We start from the raw sequence: 15358 nt of genomic DNA, 5'->3' as shown, positions 1-15358 counted from the left end.
TTTAGGAATGAAGCTTCTGTTGATCAGATTTGCAAAGCAGCAACTTGGTCTTCTTTGCATACTTTTACTAAATAGCAGTTTTTGGTAGAAAAGTACTTTAGGCAGCTGTTTCAGTTTGATTCTTCTGCTTATTATTCATTTTTTTTATTTGGGTTGTGGATCTTTTTCAGCGGAATTGGCTGTCTTTATTTTATCCCTCCCTCTCTAGTGACTCTTGCGTGGAAGTTCCACATCTTGGGTATTTGCTATCCCATACGTCACTAGCTCATGGACTCTTGCTAATTACATGAAAGAAAACATAATTTATGTAAGAACTTACCTGATAAATTCATTTCTTTCATATTAGCAAGAGTCCATGAGGCCCACCCTTTTTTTTGTGGTGGTTATGATTTTTTTGTATAAAGCACAATTATTCCAATTCCTTATTTTTGATGCTTTCGCTCCTTTCTTATCACCCCACTTCTTGGCTATTCGTTAAACTGAATTGTGGGTGTGGTGAGGGGTGTATTTATAGGCATTTTGAGGTTTGGGAAACTTTGCCCCTCCTGGTAGGAATGTATATCCCATACGTCACTAGCTCATGGACTCTTGCTAATATGAAAGAAATGAATTTATCAGGTAAGTTCTTACATAAATTATGTTTTTTCACTGTAAGAGCCATCAAATTGTTGAACTCATTTCCAGAGAAGGTAGTGAATGCCAATAACTTAGATACATTTAAAGATGGTTTGGATACTATTTCTGGCTATAAACAGAATCCAGGGATATTAATGCTTGTGTTAAATGACTCCCTTATTTTTTAATGGGATTAATTTAAGCTCAACTGAAGCTTTTTTGTAAGTATATTAGATTTGTATAAGTTTAACTCGATAGATTGCAGTCTTTTCTTCTGTTAAGTGTGATCAGTCCACGGGTCATCATTACTTGTGGGATATTATCTGCTCCCCTACAGGAAGTGCAAGAGGATTCACCCAGCAGAGTTGCCATATAGCTCCTCCCCTCTACGTCACCTCCAGTCATTCTCTTGCACCCAGCAACTAGATAGGTCGTGTGAGAGGACTATGGTGATTATACTTAGTTTTATATCTTCAATCAAAAGTTTGTTATTTTAAAATAACACCGGAGTGTGTTATTACCTCTCTGGCAGAGTTTGAGGAAGAATCTACCAGAGTTTTGCTATGATTTTAGCCGGAGTAGTTAAGATCATATTGCTGTTTCTCGGCCATCTGAGGAGTGAGGTAAACTTCAGATCAGGGGACAGCGGGCAGATGAATCTGCATAGAGGTATGTAGCAGTTTTTATTTTCTGACAATGGAATTGATGAGAAAATCCTGCCATACCGATATAATGTCATGTATGTATACTTTACACTTCAGTATTCTGGAGAATGGTACTTCACTAGAATTACACTGTAAGAAAGACATAAAGCTGTTTAATAACTAGAGATTATGTTTAATGTTTTTGCTGGAATGTAAAATCGTTTTCATTTACTGAGGTACTGAGTGAATAAATGTTTGGGCACTATTTTTCCACTTGGCAGTTGCTTAAATCTGTTTTTTCTGTCAGTTTCTGTTCTCCCCCTGTGTGTGGGGGAGGGGCGCTGTTACTATGCATCAAATATTTTCTCTCAGCAGAGCTGTGAGAATTATAGTTTGACTGAGATAAAAACGTTTATTCTGTAATTTGTTTCCTGCTTTCAGAAATTGTTATCTTTGCTAATGGGATTAAACCTTTGCTAAAGTTGTGTTGTTTAATTGCTGAGGGGAACAATCCTTTGCTAAAACTGTATATTCTGACAAAGATTGATGCTATAACTTAATTATTTTAACTGTTATAATTTTTTTCTGTGCTTCTTAAAGGCACAGTTCGTTTTCATATTATTTGTAAATTACTTTGAAAAGTATTTTCAAGTTGCTGTTTATTTGCTAGTTTGTTAAACATGTCTGATTCAGAGGAATATCTCTGTGCTATATGTGTTAATGCCAAAGTGGAGCCCAATAGAAATTTATGTACTAAATGTATTGATGCTACTTTAAAAAAAAAAAAAAAAAAACAGTCAATCTGTACAAATTGAACATATTTCACCAAACAACGAGGGGAGAGTTATGCCGACTAACTCGCCTCACGTGTCAGTACCTGCATCTCCCGCTCAGGAGGTGCGTGATATTGTAGCGCCGAGTACATCTGGGCGGCCATTACAAATCACATTACAAGATATGGCTACTGTTATGACTGAAGTTTTGGCTAAATTACCAGAACTAAGAGGTAAACGTGATCACTCTGGGGTGAGAACAGAGTGCGCTGATAATGCAAGGGCCATGTCTGATACTGCGTCACAGTTTGCAGAACGTGAAGACGGAGAGCTTCATTCTGTGGGTGACGGTTCTGATCCAAATAAACTGGACTCAGACATTTCAAATTTTAAATTTAAGCTTGAGAACCTCCGTGTGTTACTAGGGGAGGTATTAGCGGCTCTGAATGATTGTAACACAGTTGCAATCCCAGAGAAAATGTGTAGGTTGGATAAATATTTTGCGGGTACCGACGAGTACTGACGTTTTTCCTATACCTAAGAGACTTACTGACATTGTTACTAAGGAGTGGGATAGACCCGGTGTGCCTTTCTCACCCCCTCCTATATTCAGAAAGATGTTTCCAATAGACGCCGCCACACGGGACTTATGGCAAATGGTCCCTAAGGTGGAGGGAGCAGTTTCTACTTTAGCTAAGCGTACCACTATCCCAGTGGAGGATAGCTGTGCTTTTTCAGATCCAATGGATAAAAAATTAGAGGGTTACCTTAAGAAAATGTTTGTTCAACAAGGGTTTATATTGCAACCTCTTGCATGTATTGCGCCTGTCACGGCTGCAGCAGCATTTTGGTTTGAGTCTCTGGAAGAGACACTTCAATCATCCACACTAGATGACATCACACACAAACTTAAATTCCTTAAGTTAGCTAATTCATTTATTTCAGATGCCGTAGTACATTTAACTAAAACTTGCGGCTAAAAATTCAGGATTCGCCATTCAGGCACGCAGAGCTCTGTGGCTGAAATCCTGGTCAGCTGATGTTACGTCTAAATCTAAATTGCTTAATATTCCTTTCAAAGGGCAGACCTTATTCGGGCCCGGCTTGAAAGAGATTATTGCTGACATTACAGGAGGTAAAGGTCATGCCCTGCCTCAGGACAAGGCCAAAGCCAAGGCTAGACAGTCCAATTTTCGTTCCTTTCGTAATTTCAAAGCAGGAGCAGCATCAACTTCCTCTGCACCAAAACAGGAAGGAGCTGTTGCTCGCTACAGACAAGGCTGGAAACCTAACCAGTCCTGGAACAGGGGCAAACAGGCCAGAAAACCTGCTGCTGCCCCTAAGACAGCATGAATTGAGGGCCCCCGATCCGGGACCGGATCTAGTGGGGGGCAGACTTTCCCTCTTCGCACAGGCTTGGGCAAGAGATGTTCAGGATCCCTGGGCGTTAGAGATCATATCTCAGGGATACCTTCTGGACTTCAAATCCTCTCCCCCAAGAGGGAGATTTCATCTGTCAAGGTTGTCAACAAACCTAACAAAGAAGGAAGCGTTTCTACGCTGCGTACAAGATCTTTTATTAATGGGAGTGATCCATCCAGTTCCGCGGTTGGAACTAGGACAAGGGTTTTACTCAAATCTGTTTGTAGTTCCCAAAAAAGAGGGAACCTTCAGGCCAATCTTGGATTTAAAGATCCTAAACAAATTCCTAAGAGTTCCATCGTTCAAGATGGAAACTATTCGAACATTTTTGCCCATGATCCAAGAGGGTCAGTACATGACCACAGTGGATTTAAAGGATGCTTACCTTCACATACCGATTCACAAAAGCCATTACCGGTATCTAAGGTTTGCCTTTTTAGACAGACATTACCAGTTTGTAGCTCTTCCATTCGGACTGGCTACGGCTCCAAGAATCTTCACAAAGGTTCTGGGCACTCTTCTGGCGGTACTAAGACCGCGAGGAATTTCAGTAGCTCCGTACTTAGACGACATACTGATACAAGCTTCAAGCCTTCAAACTGCCAAATCTCATACAGAGATAGTACTGGCATTTCTAAGGTCGCATGGATGGAAAGTGAACGAAAAGAAAAGTTCTCTCTTTCCACTCACAAGAGTTCCCTTCCTGGGGACTCTGATAGATTCTGTAGAAATGAAGATTTACCTGACAGAGGACAGGTTAACAAAGCTTCAAAGTGCATGCCGTGTCCTTCATTCTATTCAACACCCGTCAGTAGCTCAATGCATGGAGGTAATCGGACTAATGGTAGCAGCAATGGACATAGTTCCTTTTGCACGCCTACATCTCAGACCACTGCAACTGTGCATGCTAAGTCAGTGGAATGGGGATTACTCAGATTTGTCCCCCACTCTAAATCTGAATCAAGAGACCAGAAATTCTCTTCTATGGTGGCTTTATCGGCCACATCTGGCCAGGGGAATGCCATTCAGCAGGCCAGACTGGTCAATTGTAACAACAGACGCCAGCCTACTAGGTTGGGGCGCTGTCTGGAATTCTCTGAAGGCTCAGGGACTATGGAATCAGGAGGAGAGTCTTCTTCCAATAAACATTCTGGAATTGAGAGCAGTCCTCAATGCTCTTCTGGCTTGACCCCAGTTAACAACTCGGGGGTTCATCAGGTTCCAGTCGGACAACATCACGACTGTAGCTTATATCAACCATCAGGGAGGGACAAGAAGCTCCCTAGCAATGATGGAAGTATCGAAGATAATTCGCTGGGCAGAGTCTCACTCTTGCCACCTGTCTGCAATCCACATCCCGGGAGTGGAGAACTGGGAGGCGGATTTCTTAAGTCGTCAGACTTTTCATCCGGGGGAGTGGGAACTTCATCCAGAGGTCTTTGCCCAAATACTTCGACGTTGGGGCAAACCAGAGATAGATCTCATGGCGTCTCGACAGAACGCCAAGCTTCCGCGCTACGGGTCCAGATCCAGGGATCCGGGAGCGGTCCTGATAGATGCCTTGACAGCACCATGGACCTTCAGGATGGCTTATGTGTTTCCACCTTTCCCGATGCTTCCTCGATTGATTGCCAGAATCAAACAGGAGAAAGCATCAGTGATTCTAATAGCGCCTGCATGGCCACGCAGGACTTGGTATACAGATCTGGTGGACATGTCATTCTGTCCACCTTGGTCGTTACCTCTGAAACAGGACCTTCTGATTCAGGGTCCTTTCAAACATCAAAATCTAACTTCTCTGAAGCTGACTGCTTGGAAATTGAACGCTTGATCTTATCAAAGCGTGGTTTTTCTGAGTCAGTTATTGATACCTTAATACAGGCTAGGAAGCCTGTTACCAGAAAGATTTACCATAAAATATGGCGTAAATACCTATATTGGTGCGAATCCAAAGGTTACTCTTGGAGTAAGGTTAGGATTCCTAGGATATTGTCTTTTCTACAAGAAGGTTTAGAAAAGGGGGTTATCCGCTAGTTCCTTAAAGGGACAGATCTCAGCTCTGTCCATTCTGTTACACAAGCGTCTGTCAGAAGTTCCAGACGTTCAGGCTTTTTGTCAGGCTTTGGCCAGGATTAAACCTGTGTTTAAAGCTGTGGCTCCACCATGGAGTTTAAACCTTGTTCTTAACGTTTTACAGGGTGTTCCGTTTGAACCCCTTCATTCCATTGTTATAAAGTTGTTATCTTGGAAAGTTCTATTTTTAATGGCTATTTCCTCGGCTCGAAGAGTCTCTGAGTTATCAGCCTTACATTGTGATTCTCCTTATTTGATTTTTCACTCGGATAAGGTAGTTCTGCGTACTAAACCTGGGTTCTTACCTAAGGTAGTCACTAACAGGAATATCAATCAGGAGATTGTTGTTCCATCCTTGTGCCCAAATCCTTCTTCGAGGAAGGAACGTCTTTTGCACAATCTGGATGTAGTTCGTGCCCTTAAATTTTATTTACAGGCAACTAAAGATTTTCGACAAACGTCTTCCCTGTTTGTCGTTTACTCTGGTCAGAGGAGAGGTCAAAAAGCTTCTGCTACCTCTCTCTCTTTTTGGCTTCGTAGCATAATTCGTTTAGCTTATGAGACTGCTGGACAGCAGCCTCCTGAAAGAATTACAGCTCATTCCACTAGAGCTGTGGCTTCCACTTGGGCCTTTAAGAATGAGGCCTCTGTTGAACAGATTTGCAAGGCTGCAACTTGGTCTTCGCTTCATACTTTTTCCAAATTTTACAAATTTGACACTTTTGCTTCCTCGGAGGCTATTTTTGGGAGAAAGGTTCTTCAGGCAGTGGTTCCTTCTGTATAAAGAGCCTGCCTATCCCTCCCGTCATCCGTGTACTTTTGCTTTGGTATTGGTATCCCACAAGTAATGATGACCCGTGGACTGATCACACTTAACAGAAGAAAACATAATTTATGCTTACCTGATAAATTCCTTTCTTCTGTAGTGTGATCAGTCCACGGCCCGCCCTGTTTTTTTTAAGGCAGGTAAATATTTTTTAAATTATACTCCAGTCACCACTACACCCTTGGCTTCTCCTTTCTCGTTGTTCCTTGGTCGAATGACTGGAGGTGACGTAGAGGGGAGGAGCTATATGGCAACTCTGCTGGGTGAATCCTCTTGCACTTCCTGTAGGGGAGCAGATAATATCCCACAAGTAATGATGACCCGTGGACTGATCACACTACAGAAGAAAGGAATTTATCAGGTAAGCATAAATTATGTTTTTTTCAACCTCATTTACTATGTTACATTTACTATGACTCTCACCACCTGTATGACCGAAAACATAATTTTTGCTTACCTGATAAATTAATTTCTTTCATGATGGTGAGAGTCCACGAAAACCCCATCCTATGTTTTTCTTCATTTCTTTTTGGCACATCTTTTTTCCCCAGCTCCTTTTTATGGCTCTTATTCTGCTTTTCTTTCCTCACTATTACGAGTTTTGCGTTGTGGCTTTTAACGCTGATAAAATGGCATTTTCAGCGTAAAAGCAGGAACGTACTATTGGGAGTCGTGACGGTATAGCTATACCGCAAGCATTTTAGACTGTAACGCAACGTCAATCCCGCACTCAAAAAAGACGTTTTTGTATGGGATTTCCATAGCGCCGGTATTACAGATTGTGTGGTGAAGCTTAAATGCTTACTTTACAGCCTATACCGACACAATTCATACCACCATCTGACAGCAGTAATTAAGGATTTTGTGTAACAAAAATGTTTCACAAAACTCATAACTAAACGGTTACAAAGTACACTAAACACCCATAAACTACCTATTAACCCCTACTGTGCCGTACACCCACATTGCGGCTTTTAAATACACTTATTAACCCCTAATCTTCTGCCCACCCACATCGCCAACACTATTTAACTATATAAACCCCTATTCTGCCGCTCCCCAACATCGCCGCCACTATAATAGTTATCAACCCCTATTCCGTCGCTCCCTGACATCGCCGCCACTAAATACATTTATTAACCCCTAAATCTCCGGCCTCCCAAATCTCTGCCACTAAATAAACCTATTAACCCCTAAACCGCCGGCTCTTCACATCGCAAAACACTAAATTATATTGTTAACCCCTAAACCTAATACCCCCCTAACTTTTTAAATTAAAATTACAATATAACTATTTAAATAATTAAAAACTTACCTGTGAAATTAAAATAAACCTAACATTAAACTATAAATTAACCTAACCTTACGATTCTAATAAAATTAAAAAAAAAACCTACCAATTAAAAAACCTAAATTACAAATTTTAAAAAAACCTAATACTACAAAAAAAATCTAAATAACAACTAAAAAAAAAAAATAATCCTATGAAAAATTTTAAAAATCTAAGTTTACCAAAAATAATAAACACTAAAATCACAAAAAATAAAAAAACACTAAGATTACAAACAAAATAAATTAAATTATCAATAAAAACAATTACACCTAATCTAATAGCCCTATAAAAATAAAAGTGCCCCCGAAATAAAAATACCCCCTAGCCTACAATAAACTACCAATAGCCCTTAAAAGGGCCTTTTTTAGGGCATTCCCCTAAAGTAATCAGCTCTTTTACCTTTAAAAACAGTAAAATCCACCACCCAACCAACCCCCCAAAATAAAAACCCTAAGCTACCCATTGCCCCTAAAGGGGCATTTGTATGGGCATTACCCTTGAAAGGGCATTTAGCTCTTTTTAAGTGCCCAACCCTTATCAAAAAAAAAAAAAAAAACATTCAGCACTGCAGGTGTTAGTTTTTTTCTAACACTCCTCTCCCCTTTGATGTCTATGGGGGAAAGCGTGCACATGCACGTCAAAGCAGCCCTTGGAGCTTGTGCAGTATGGAGCTTAACGCCACCATATCGCACGCACAAGGAGGCTTTTTATAACCTCGTAATGGCAGCGCTATGAGGGGTGTTTAGCGCAAAACTCGTAATCTAGGTGTATGTTTGGCTATACGTTAGACTGAGGTATGTGTGAGATGGGATAGGTTTTATTGGGCTCTTGTGGTTTGGGAATCTTTGCCTCCTCCTAATGGTAGAGAAGAGTAATTCCCAGGAGTAATGGATCGTGGACTCCCACCACCATGAAAGAAATTAATTTCTCAGGTAAGCATTAGATATGTTTTTATTCAATGACTGCATATAATGAACAAATAACATTGAAATATATTCATTTAGAAGACACATTTTATAACTAGAACATGCTTTTGCAGTCTAAATCAGTTGCCAGGTCTATAGAATATCTGCTCCAAAGGGGATATACTTGCATTGTTAGTACAAACAGTATTGGCCTGTCAGATACATTATACAGACTCACTTTCTTTGCCGTTGCAGGACAGAAGCACTGGATCGCAGCTCAATGTTAAGAACCAAAGCAATGCGAGAAAAGGAAGAGCAGCGAGAAATGAGAAAATATAATTACACAGTGATGAGGGTCAGACTTCCAGATGGATACATCTTGCAAGGTGAGGGTTGCACCTCATATCAAGACTTAAAACAGTCAATAATGCAGCAACATCTTATAATTTCTTTTTTTTTTTTTTTTTCTTCCTTTTAACTTGGCACCTTTTTTTTTCTTTCCTGTATTTCAGGGATGTTCTATGCACGAGAGAAAGTTTCTGCTTTGTCTGATTTTGTTCGTGACCAACTGCAGACTGACTGGCTTCCATTTGAACTTCTGGCCCCTGGCGGTCACAAGTTGGAAGATGAGCATGTTGCATTTAATGAGTGTGGACTGGTAAGAGCAGTGGATAACAAAAGACAACTGCAATATACAAAAAATAACCTTCAAAGGGGTGGGCCCTTGTAAGTGGTACAGATTCAACTAGCACCATGGGATAAAATAACACATCAGTAGTAAAAGATAGGAAACAAAAGGGGCGCCTCATGTGTATATCAGTATGCCAGACAATAAGAATGATGATGATAAGCCAAGTGGGTACTCACATTTGGCCCGAGTACACTTATGTACTTTTTACACTTATGTACTAGTCGGTGCAGGCTGGAAACTAAGGTGTACCAGCTAACCCTTTACAGTATGGCAAGGTAATCCAACAGTAGTACAATAAAATGGTCAAGAGCTAGATGGAAGGTAAGAGACAAGAGGGGCGCCTCATGTGTACATCAGTATATCAAACTATATCAAAACATCAAAAGCCAAATGGGTACTCACATTTGGCCCAAGTACACTTATGTACTGGTAGGTGCCGGCTGGTAGCTTCAGGTGTAGATGAATCAGTATAGAGGAATCTTGTCACATTAACTGCTGGTGGATAGTTAGTAGCAGAGCATGTAACTGCTAAAGAAGGTAATGAACCAAAGCTTATATAAAACAAGTGTAGTTTATTAAAACAAATATTAAAAACATTGACAAGCAATGGTTAACAATGCAATGCGTTTCTCAGCCCCAGCATGGGCTGCTTCATCAGGCATAGTGAACCTTCTAACTGACAATCCATTTAAACTAAGCTTGATCCAATAAAAAGTTAGGATACACCCCTAATGGGCGTTTCTGAGTACATACGTTCTTGATTAGTTAATTATTAATATATTATTAGGCCAGCACAGGACACTCACATATATTGGAATTAGACATTGAATGACACTTTATTATTATTCACACATATATACTCATAAATTAGCCTTATATATCACATAGCTAGTTTCATCACTATCTATCTATCTATTGGGTTCTTGTAAATAGCGGCTATTCACCCGTAAGGGTCTCAAGGCGCTGAGGGTTGCAGTTCAGTCAAAGAGCCAGGTCTTGAGGTCCTTTCTGAACTTAGTTAGGGCGGTAGCTTGTCTAAGGTGCAGCGGGAGGGTGTTCCAAGTCTTGTTAGCCAGGTGAGAGAAGGATCTGCCTCCCGCTGTGGTTTTCCTTATGCGGGGGATGACAGCGAGGGCTTGGTCGGCCGATCGAAGTTGTCTGGCAGGGGTGTAGAAGGTAACGCGGTGGTTTAAGTATTCGGGACCGATGTTGTGGAGGGCCTTGAATGCGTGGGTGAGAAGCTTGAAGGTTATTCTTTTGTTGATGGGGAGCCAGTGCAGGTCCCGCAGGTATTTGGTGATGTGGCATTGACGAGGGATGTCAAGGATTAGTCTGGCCGAGGAGTTCTGTATGCGCTGTAGTCTCTTTTGGAGCTTGATGGTGGTGCCGGCGTAGAGTGCGTTACCATAGTCCAGTCGGCTGCTGACGAGGGCGTGAGTGACAGTCTTCCTGGTCTCGGTTGGGATCCATTTGAAGATCTTTCGCAGCAGGTGAAGTGTGTGGAAGCATGCAGAAGAGACGGCGTTGATTTGCCGGTCCATGGAGAGCGATGAGTCCAGGATGACGCCTAGATTTCGTGCATGGTCGGTGGGGGTTGGAGGGTGTCCTAGGGCTGTGGGCCACCAGGAGTTATTCCACGCAGATGTGGTGGGACCGAGGAGGAGGACTTCGGTCTTGTCTGCGTTCAGCTTTAGGCAGTTGTAGTTCATCCAGGTGGCGACTGCTGTCAGCCCTTCATGGACGTTTCTCTTGGCGGTGGTGGGGTCACTGGTGAGTGAGATGATTAGCTGGGTGTCGTCGGCGTAGGAGACTATGTTGAGGTCGTGTCGTCGGGCGATGGCGGAGAGAGGGGCCATGTAGATGTTGAATAGGGTGGGGCTCAGAGAAGAACCTTGGGGTACACCGCAGCTGATTTCTGTGGGCTTGGAGGTGAAGAGTGGGAGTCTAACTTTCTGGGTTCTGCCGGTGAGGAAGGAGGTGATCCATTCCAGGGCTTTGTCGCGTATGCCGGCATCGTGTAGTCTGTTGCGGAGGGTGAGGTGGGAGACAGTGTCGAATGCTGCTGAGAGGTCTAGGAGAATGAGGGCGGTGGTCTCTCCTCGGTCGAGTAGGGCGAGGATGTCGTCTGTGGCGGCGAGGAGGGCGGTCTCGGTGCTGTGGTTGCTCCTGAAACCGGATTGTGAGGGGTCCAGGATGTGGTTGGCTTCAATGTAGTCAACGAGTTGCGCGTTGATGGACTTCTCGATGACTTTGGCCGCAAAGGGGAGCAAAGAGATTGGGCGGTAGTTCTTCGGATCATTGGGGTCAGCCGTGGGTTTTTTCAGTAGGGGTTTTAATTCTGCGTGCTTCCAGTCATCCGGGAAGGTGCCGGTTTCGATGGAGCAGTTGATGGTGCTGCAGAGCTTGGGGGCGATGGTTTCAACCGCTTTGTTGAAAATGTGATGCGGGTATGGGTCCGAGGGTGCTCCGGAGTGGATCGATCTCAGGATCCTGATGGTGTCCTCTGTGGTGAGGGGGCTCCAGATGGTCAGTGGGGGGTAGGCAGTGGTGTATTTGGGTGAGGTATCGGTGGGAGTTGGTGGGTAGGCGGTGGTGGGTGAGTTCTGGGGCACGAAGCTGTCATAGATGTCGACAATCTTGCGGTGGAAGTACATTGCGAGGTTATCGCAGAGGTCCTGGGAGGGCGGGATGTCGTTGGTGTTGCTGTTGGGATTGGAGAATTCCTTGATTACTGTGAACAGCTCCTTGCTGTTGTGGACGTTGGCATTGATTCTATCTTGAATGGCTGTCTTCTTGGTGGTTTTGATGAGGTGGTGGTGGGTAGTGATGGCTTCTTTGTAGGCTGTTTTATTTGAGGGGGTCTTGCTGGATCTCCAGGTCCTTTCCAATCGCCTGCAGTGGCGTTTGGAGTCCTGGAGGGCAGGGGTGAACCAACTAGCCTTGTTGGTGGGTTGTCGGTTGGACGGTTTCTTGAGAGGGGCGAGGGTGTTGGCGCAGTCTGTGAGCCAGTGGTGGAGGTTGCGGGCAGAGGAGTTGGCATCTGTGGAGGTGGCTGGGGGGCACTTGTTCAGGGTGGAGTGCAGTTGGTCTTCGGAAATGATTTTGGAAATGTCCACATATATATGTCCCCTAATGTGGTATGTCATATAGTATGGATCTTGCTGTTATAGTTCATTAATATATTTATTTATTCAAAAGAAGGTGTTCTATATCCAATGATATCATCCTAATTTTAAGAAATGTATTTTTTTAGAATTGAATTGAAGATTCTATTTTAAATTTTAATATAGGTCACGATGTTTGTTTTTAATGTTTTTTTAAAACAATTTTGTTTTAGTATATTAACTAACTGTGGATTATTTATTAAATATGCATATTTTATGTTTATGTTAATTTCTATGATATATTTTTCTTCAAATTTGCAGGATGAAATTTTGTGGACTATGTTATTTTATTGTAATATGTGGTTAGATTTGTGGCGAGTAAATTTGAGAAAGTTTGAGGTGTTCTAATGATACCACTTACCTAATTAACTTGGACCTTTAAAAGGGACTTCTTTCATACCTGGATCATTCACTCTTGAAAAAGCCGGTGTGTGTGAACCGGCGAAACGCGTTGAGGCTTTTTGATCCAGCAGGACATCCGTAGGTGGAGGGGGGTGTCGTCAGGCGGTGATCCTTTGACGTATCCAGCGCATAGGTGCCGATAACCCGGGAGTTTCTAATTAGACGCCGGAAATAATTCAACCGCTACTAAGACGCTACGCCTGAACCTGGAGTGTCCTGATCTTGTCTTTGAACTACTGCTTTTTATTACCTTACATCTTGTAAGTGCATTTCTACGTGTGTGCAGATTTGGATGTTAATAAATTCTACCTTGAATCGAGTTGCGCTGTCCCTTTTTTGTCTTCATAGCCACGTCTGTCTATCCGAGAGAGAGGAATCTACGGGTTGGTGTGCAGCTGCATCTCGTCTGAGAGTCCTGTTCCGGCTTCTATCGTTGGAAAGTTTCTTACCTTATCCAAGGGGTATGTTGACCATGATTTAGCGCTGTTCACTATTTTGTATATTTTTAAAGTTTTTTATTGTATTTCTCTGTGAATAGCTGCCACATTTTTGAATCTAGTTTTCACTGTTCTATGTATGGTGATTAGTTGCATGTTTTACGTGTGATTTTAATAAGGGTCTGTTCGTTAGTATCTTTTACGATATTCTTCTGAAATATTTTTTTTTGTACCTCTCAGGTGATATATCTTTTCATCTATTTTTGAACAAATAGGAAGTTTCATGCTATATAGCCTTTCTGGTATTATTTAATATGGCTAATGGTAACAGATTTGAGGACCTGCAGGTTCGTGTGGGGAGACAGAGATCTGTCAATTTACTATCGATTGAGAATAATATGATGTCTTTGGATGAAAGACCACTTGATTTTTTTAGAAATTTGGAGGATCTTTTAGAGAAAGATACTAGAGAATGGCAAGATCTATTGCTACTTGATAACTACATTTTACACGATATAGTCCCTAGGGGTTTGAGAGTCTATAAAAAAAACCTCTGTTTAGACTAGATGAAGTAGAGTTCATTACTGATTGGGAAAAAGCTTTTCATACTTGCTCAATCACATTATTAAATATCTTAATTCGCTATCGGGAATACAGGCTCAAAAAACTTGAGAAAGAAATTGAAGAGGCTGTGGATAAAATCCAACCCTTTAGTGAGATAGAGGAATGGAAAAATTTTAATAGTAACATTCAAAATAGGATCACCAAACTAGATCTAGAATTAAAATCTAAAAAACAAAATAAATTATCTAGAGATTTTAAGGATTATAAAGATGAGGTGGTTCATACCTACAATAAGACCAACACTAACGTTACTGTTAATGTAGACTCTGATGAGGAATTGCAGGGGGGTGAGTTATTGACTGAACCGGGCACTAATATACAACTAGTGACTATTAATAGTGAACCTAAAGGTCAGGATAAAAATAAGGTAAAAAAGACACCGGCTAAGGACAAAGGTTTTTTAAAAAATAATTATAAAAACACCTACTCTGGGGGTTCCCATCAGTATAGGAATCAAAATAATTATAATCCTAAGAGTTTACCTTGGCGTCAAACTTACTCATATTCTAATTCTAATTCAAATTCGGGTTATAAGGGATCTAATTATATGGGGAATCGTAGAAACTTTAATAATCATGAGAATAAACAACATAGGGATGCTAGAGAAGAAAATAGATATAACCAATTTTGGGATAGAAACAGATATGAGGCATTAAGTTACCAGGCCATGCCTCCCACTCCCAAAGGACCGGTTTGGCATAGACTAGGGGCTAAACCCAAGTCACCGGGAGTATCACATTTTTTAGGCAAGGGTCAGGAAACCGATTACAGGGACAGGAATGTGCAGTGGGAGGAGGAGCCGGCAGTAACTATGAAAGATTGGAACACGAGAGAAAGACCACAAAAAAGGGCACTGGAGTTAGACGAGGAACAAGAGGAGGAGCTAGGATACAGAGGGGGAAACAGAAGAAGACTGAACTAGAAACTATCAAGAAAGAAATTATCAATATTTCTGACTTGAATTTAACTAATGATGATATCAGATTATTTGGGAAAGGTTTAAACTTCGCTCCGAAATCCAAACCTAATAAGTTTGAAGTATATATGGACATTCAGAAATTCATTCGAAAAATGACTTTAAAAAGGTATTTTTTGAAAGATAACAAGGGGTTGAATAGACCTAACAATAATTATATTGAGGCTAAGGATATAAGTACTCTTAATACACTTAAGGAACTAGAGAAAGGGAATAGATCTATGTACACTAATAGTCAAGAGGATTTAGATTCATCTGTGACTATGGCTAACTTAATGGATCTTTCTATATATGAGGAAGACCCCCAAATTCAACATACTTCCTTTAAGGGTCGTTCTAGCTTTAACCCTATACATATGCAAGGGGAGCAATTATCTCTTTTTAACAAATTAGTTTGTCAGGATATTGAACGGGAATTCTCGAAGTGTAATGACAATTTAAGTATTAATGAGAGGAATGCACTTAAAAATCTT

At 41.5% G+C, this 15358-nt stretch overlaps 1 protein-coding gene across 2 annotated transcripts in view; it reads left to right on the top strand.

The window, feature by feature from the left end:
* Positions 1-15358, top strand: part of UBXN6 (UBX domain protein 6) — a gene marked incomplete at its 3' end in the record, with an annotated part of 289209 nt that overhangs the window by 211098 nt on the left and 62753 nt on the right. For both annotated transcript variants that reach the window (XM_053703152.1, XM_053703153.1), the window contains 2 exon segments: positions 8847-8977; positions 9104-9249. In XM_053703152.1, coding sequence (XP_053559127.1) covers positions 8847-8977; positions 9104-9249 — 277 coding nt within the window.

Source organism: Bombina bombina, chromosome 2, assembly GCF_027579735.1.
Source record: "Bombina bombina isolate aBomBom1 chromosome 2, aBomBom1.pri, whole genome shotgun sequence".
NCBI classification, from domain to species: Eukaryota; Metazoa; Chordata; class Amphibia; order Anura; family Bombinatoridae; genus Bombina; species Bombina bombina.
This window is presented reverse-complemented; position numbering and strand designations above follow the sequence as displayed.